This window comes from Mesitornis unicolor, unplaced genomic scaffold (assembly GCF_000695765.1).
Source record: "Mesitornis unicolor isolate BGI_N332 unplaced genomic scaffold, ASM69576v1 Scaffold48715, whole genome shotgun sequence".
Lineage (NCBI taxonomy): Eukaryota > Metazoa > Chordata > Aves > Mesitornithiformes > Mesitornithidae > Mesitornis > Mesitornis unicolor.
In genome coordinates, this window is record NW_010187090.1 from 1 (window position 1) to 6,804 (window position 6,804).

Genomic DNA, 6,804 nt, shown 5'->3' on the forward strand with positions numbered 1-6,804 from the left:
CGACTAGAAGCGACTTTACGAGGAGCCCGGTGGTTCGCCCAGCCTGGGAGACCAAACTCCTGAGCGGGCTCTTCGGGACGAATTGACAACATGGCTTCCCCACCGCACCAGCAGCTGCTGCATCACCACAGCACCGAGGTGAGCTGCGACTCCAGCGGGGACAGCAACAGCGTTACGGTGAAAATCAACCCCAAGCAGCACCAGAGCTGCTCCTCTTCCAAGCACTGCAAGTACAGCATCTCCTCCAGCTGCAGCTCGGGGGAGTCGGGGGGCACCCGCCGAGCTGGTGGAGGTGGCAGCGGTGGCTCTGGCCTCCGCCGGCAGAAGAAGCTACCGCAGCTCTTCGAGAGGGCTTCTTCCAAGTGGTGGAACCCCAAGTTCGACTCCAACAACCTGGAGGAGGCTTGTATGGAGAGGTGCTTCCCGCAGACCCAGCGCAGGTTTCGCTATGCCCTCTTCTACATTGGCGTGGCCTGCCTTCTCTGGGGCATCTACTTCGGCATACACATGAGAGAGAAACAGATTGTTTTCATGGTGCCGGCTCTGTGCTTCCTCTTGGTATGTGTAGTGTTTTTTGTGTTCACTTTCACGAAGACTTACGCCCGCCATTACGTATGGACTTCGCTGATACTCATCCTCCTGGTTTTTGCCTTGACTCTCGCTCCGCAGTTCCAGGCTCTGAAACCTCTCTCAGGAAGTGGTGACATGTTCAATCAAACTCCTCCGGCAGGTCCCACAGACACTTGCCTTTCTCAAGTAGGCAGTTTTTCTATGTGTATTGAAGTGCTTTTGTTGCTTTACACGGTGATGCACTTACCCTTGTATTTAAGCTTGTTTCTGGGACTGTCATACTCGGTCCTCTTCGAGACCTTTGGTTATCACTTCCGCGATGATAATTGTTTTACACCTCTCGGGTCCGGCGCGGTTTACTGGGAGCTGTTGAGTAAAGCCTTCCTGCACATCTGCATCCACGCCATCGGTATTCATTTATTTATCATGTCCGAAGTCAGATCGAGAAGCACATTCCTGAAAGTGGGGCAATCCATCATGCATGGGAAGGACTTGGAAGTGGAAAAAGCCCTGAAAGAAAGGATGATTCATTCTGTTATGCCAAGAATAATAGCCGATGACTTAATGAAGCAGGGGGATGATGAAAGTGAAAACTCTGTCAAACGTCATTCCACATCAAGCCCCAAAAACAGGAAGAAGAAGCCCTCCATACAGAAAACCCCTATAATATTCCGTCCTTTTAAAATGCAGCAGATAGAGCAAGTGAGCATTTTGTTTGCAGATATCGTTGGTTTCACGAAAATGAGTGCCAATAAATCAGCCCATGCTCTGGTGGGACTCCTAAATGACCTCTTCGGACGTTTTGACCGCCTGTGCGAGGACACTAAATGTGAGAAGATAAGCACTTTGGGAGACTGTTACTACTGTGTAGCTGGCTGCCCTGAGCCCCGGGCAGATCACGCGTACTGCTGCATTGAGATGGGCTTGGGTATGATTAAAGCCATCGAGCAGTTTTGCCAAGAGAAGAAAGAAATGGTGAACATGAGAGTCGGTGTTCATACCGGGACAGTCCTGTGTGGCATTTTGGGAATGAGGAGATTCAAGTTTGATGTGTGGTCCAATGATGTCAATTTGGCCAATCTGATGGAGCAGCTTGGGGTGGCTGGAAAAGTCCATATTTCGGAAGCTACTGCGAAATACTTGGATGATCGTTATGAAATGGAGGATGGAAAGGTGATTGAGCGAGTTGGTCAGAGCGTGGTAGCTGACCAGTTAAAAGGTATGTGCTTTTATTTTGTGCTCAGTCTTTTTTTTCTTTCTTTCATTTACAAGGGAAATGTATCTTCTGTCGTTCATGTTTCAATGTTTTTGTGCTTGCTGACTTGCAAATTGAATGCGTTTTACATTTATCTCTGCGTGCTGGTCATCACAAACATTGTGGGCAATGGGGATAAAAGATGCCACGGAGATAAGCGTGCAAGATTTTCTGGGGTGCTCAAAATGTGCCCAGGCTTCAAAACTCCTTAGTGCTTCTTGCGAGAGTATCATGTCATAGGGAGGAGAAGGTTAATGTGCTTGCTGTCTGCAAGAGGTTTTTGTTTTACTGTTGTGTGTCATCCTTTAATTCAGTAAGTAAACTTGTTAATTGGCTTCATGTGCCATACATAGAGCATATGTGTTTTGCAAAATTATGTATATCTGTGAAAAGCTTTTTTTGGCATTGGTAGAGTTGGGACTGTGAAGGCATTTGGGAGAAATGACAGCTGGATTCTCAGAAAGAAATGAGCACTGTAGATTTGGCAGTTTGATACAGCGAGTTGTTACAGTTCGGAGTTAGGCTGGAAAAAGTTACTCAGGTGGCTCAGTGAGCTGGCAGAGGCTCTTGTTTCTGCAGCTCAAAGGGTTTGGGGATGAAACTGCAAATTTGCCATTCGGAAAAGAAAATGAGGGATCCTCCGTTTCCCCTTACGCCTTGGCTAAGGGTTCGTTTTCCATTTTTCTATGGAGTATTCATTTTGAAATGAAACCCTTGACTGCTTCCTAGCAGCGAGTAGAAGCGCTTGCAGGAGGATTGTACGTGCCGAGGATTTAATTCTGTCCCTTTAGGAAAAAGAAGTCTTTTTAGTGCTGTGCCTTTGCATCGCGGAGGTACGGTTGTCTGCAGTGCTTGTAGCCCGAGGTGGGGAGCAGAGAAATAAAAATGGGAGTGGAATGTGTTGCAAACGCCTCTTATGCTATATGAGTTTATTAATTCTGTTCATAAATGTACTCTTTTTAATAAAGGAAGTATTGAAAACAGAGTGGAAGAAACTGCAGGAGTCGTACGTAGGACAACGTTGTGATGGAGGAAGGAGAGATTTGTTGCAACAGATAGGAAAGGAGGCCAGGATGGTTGTAGAAAGGTCTCAGTGAGTGAGGATGGGGGGAGAGAATTGCAGAAGTGTGGTGGAGGGGGATGGCAGTCTGCTCGCCTCTGGCATGTGCTTATTTTGATGTGACACAAATACGTATTTTTGGTGAGCTCGCTGTCCGAATGCATGTGGCAACAGGGCTGAAATGAGAGGCTTATGGGGAGGAAAAATATCGACAGTGACATTGTGGCTGGAAGCCATGGAACTGAAGCAGATGTGTGTCCTTGGGCTTCAGCTTTCTGTTTAGCTTCTAAAAATACAAATTCAGTTAATTTCTTTGAAAACTGTTGACACTGAAGTATTTCAGTGGAAGTGTGCTTTCAAGAAAAAAGGATCAGGCATCACCCATTACTCTAAGCTGAATCTTGCTGTTCAGGTGAAAAGAAATTGAATAGGTTGTAGAGGAACAATCGTGTGATGTTTAAGTTCTTAATTTTCCTCTTCCATCTACCTTTACAACCAGATGCAGCGTGAAGGGTGTGTTGTAGCAACAAATGAAATTAAGTATTTTTGCTAAATTTATAACTGTGCTTGATACCTAGTACAAAGTGACATGAACTTCTGGAGACGGATGGTACTGCTCTTAAATATTTTTATTTATTTGCTTATATTTTCTTGGAGATCTCAAGAGCACTGTGCAGAGCAATTATACCTCATGCCAGCAGTGTTTTTTTCACAGTCTTTCTCAGACTTCTGTTCTGTCCTTGGTTACATTTATTGTGAGAGAGCGCAGGCTGCTGTCTCTCAGTGCAGCGTTTCGGATTTTGCTGCTTGGGATGCCTTTCCCAGGTCCTGCTCCAGCCAGGGGACTCCAGGGGAACAAACTGCGATGCAATCTGGATAAGATGAAGTATGCTGTGTGGATTGACATTTTAATGGTCTCTTCTTAGCCTGAAACCTAGCTATGAAAGCAACTGAAGCATGTGGTAACAATTACTTTAACGAGAAATATTACTTGGGTTGGGTTTTTTTTTCCCCTTTCCCTTCTGTATTTTGTTGTGGAACTGTAATTAGCTTCCATTTCTTATCAGTGTCTTATTTAGGTACAGAAATTGGAGTCTGTGTGTAGTTTTAACCCAAGCAGACCTCTGCCGTGACCACCTTTATCTGCAGGTCTGTGGCACACATTGTCCCTTTCCCTCCCGTCTCCAGGCCCTCAGGGGCACATGGTGGGTGCTACAGAGTTGTTCATTTTTTCCTGCTTCCTCAGTACCTTGCTCTGCAGTCAGATTACTTGGCTGATAGATAAATGACATCGGGGAAAAAATAAAAAGGCAACTATAAAGGCAGTCTAGCAGCAGTGCTGCAGGCTGGGGTCTAGAACCTGCTGCAGGGGAGGGTTTTGTTAAGGAGCTGCTCTGAGATTTAATAGAGTAAACTGAGATTTCACCTCTTAATTAATTGTCCTCTGCCAAGCACCTGCTTGGTTTTCTGAACAGAGGTGCTGTTAGGAAGCTTTGCTTTACTCTTTTCGCTGAGAATTCATGGATAGTAGCGACAGAGAGAAGGAAGTTTGTTGTGGTTGTTTAATTATGTCATATATCGTACTATTTTCAAGTATGAAAGTGTTGCCAAGATAACAGATACAAGCTTTGTTTCCCTACTGGTACTTCACTTCTCAGCTTCCTTTCAACCTTTGATATCATAATGATACCCTATTTTTTATGTGGTATGTCTGGTATATTGGCTCTTAATTGTCTGAGCTGCCGCAACAGTCACAGCAATCTTTCTGGGCTAAGTCAACATGACCAAGTAAACTCTTTACAGGGCAAAATGGGAGGTGCTGAGGACTCGGTGTCTCCGTTATGCACATTTCAGGACTTCCATCTAAGAGTCATTCTGGACTGGGTCTCTGAGCAAAGGTACCTCTGTGGTTGGAGCACATCAGGTGTGCTCCGGAGCAAGGCCCTTGGTTCGGTTCCCCCAGGAGTCCAGGTACAGCTCCACAGTGTGCACTAAAGCGGGGTCTGTAGCAGGGAATTGGGCAAGTGGTTTCAGAACTGCGCTCCACATTCCATTTGAAATGCTAATGTAGATGTACCCTGAGTTACCCTTGTGCTGCTCTCCTTGTTGTTTTTTTGAATAGACGAGGTGGAACTAAATTTTTCCCTCCTTGTGCTGTTTTGTGGTTCATAGAAATTTTTTAGGATGGAAATACCTTTCCTTCCTCCTTTGGTGCTTCCTTGGTTCCTTACTGCAAGAAGCGGGGTCCTGCTATATTCCCTCATGTCTCTGAGTTCTGAATTAAGTAGATGATGTTTAAAACAAACTAACAAAGAGAGCAAGCCATTTTTGGTTTTGCTTGTTTCTGACTGCCATTTGTTTTAAGATTGCTTAGCACCCGATCCCCTCGGATGTGAGGGGAGAGTAGGAGAGTGGTGATTTTTTGAGGTCCACAGAAAACCCGTAGACATCAGTTCATTTCTCTCTTTCATAATAATTTTTTCCATAATATTTGAGACAATTCACTTTTTTCCTTGCTGGGCTTTGTAGCAAATAAATTTATTGAAGATGATGAGATACTGGGAGTCACGTAATGCACGTTAATGTGTCCCTTCTGAACCCTGGAGTCAGAGAGCCCTTCTCAGGATATAAAAAGTTCTGCTTATGGAAATATTTTTGTTTTGCTCAGTTCTTCTTGGTTGTTTGCATTTCTCTTTCTTGTTACTTAGGAGGTCACAATATTGCTTTTTGCCAGCCAGCCAGCAACTCTTCCAGAAATACCAGGGTCACAGGCATCTTATTTTTGAGTGCTCAAAATACGTAAGCATGTTGGGGCAAGAATGCTGTCTTTGTGTTTATAGAGCATAACACAGCGGAACCATGATTTCATTTGGGGCGTTTGTACGTACGCTGATACTCTTAATGAGAGTCATTGTTATTAAAATTCCTGTAAAAAAAATTCCCGAACTTTCTGTGGCAACTTGCGGCCGTTCCTGATAAAGCCTATCACAGATCTGTAGTTTACTGTATTGTCTTTCACCATTCTCCATGTTTCTTTTAATATCTGCTTTACTTTTAAACATTTTTTTAAGAAAGCATATTGATTAGAAAAGTCACTGTTTTGCTTGATATCAAAATGTTTTAATGTGATTTAAGGCTATTATTTCTCCCTAAATAGCCTAGCTCTTTACGCAGTGGCAACCTGTGACTCATGAGATGCTTTTCCCTTGGCAGACCATGGGAGACAGCTCTGCCTGGTGACTTGATACCCCGCTGCTGCTTCAGATTTGGGTTACAGGGAACACGGTGTGGATGTTCCTGAAAGGCAGAAGTCTCAGATAATGCTATGGAGAGAGAAGTCATGGAATTTTCTTCCACTTCCTCCCCTCTGCAGCCGATCAGGGAGAGACCCTGATTACACCCCAATGGCAGCAAAGTCTCCCCTGCGTCCCCCCTCTTTCTGTCCTTTACCAGACCTGTGTGCAGAGGGCTTGTAGCTGTCGTGTGCTTCTGGAAGCAAGTTCATCGGTAGATGAAAGATACAATGAAAGTTTTCCTTTGCTTTTTGAGCCCAGCTTGCTGGGCATAGTGTAAAAGTAGAAGTCTCGTGCCTGTGCCAGCAGGACAGCTCTGCAGAGAGCTCTGCACAGATTCAGCCTGCTCTGTGGCTTGGCTAAGAGCAATTTAGTCTCCAAGTAGTGAGTGTTTTTGGGGTGAGCACAGGAGTTTAGGGTGCTTGGCTTGTGTCTGCCAGCAGCAGTGTTGGTCTTCCCCCGTTCAGTCTCTAGTTTAATCATGTTCAATAAACGTAAAGCTTTACATATTGGCTTTTTACATTTATTGAACTCGTTTGTGACAGACATTGTAATTTGGGATTTCATGTGTTCTGATACTAATCTGGTGGTCAGGCAACGATTGATAGAACAAATGCCATTTTTGT

The 6,804-nt window shown here is 44.7% G+C and overlaps 1 protein-coding gene across 1 annotated transcript; it reads left to right on the forward strand.

The window, feature by feature from the left end:
* The first annotated feature begins 87 nt into the window (after window positions 1-87).
* LOC104535761 (adenylate cyclase type 9-like) lies at window positions 88-5,884 on the forward strand. Its single transcript, XM_010185331.1, has 5 exons — window positions 88-1,789; window positions 2,794-2,831; window positions 4,689-4,856; window positions 5,492-5,562; window positions 5,857-5,884. The coding sequence occupies exons 1-5, from the start codon at window positions 91-93 to the stop codon at window positions 5,882-5,884; spliced, it is 2,004 nt and encodes a 667-aa protein (XP_010183633.1). The 5' UTR covers window positions 88-90.
* Window positions 5,885-6,804: the final 920 nt, after the last annotated feature.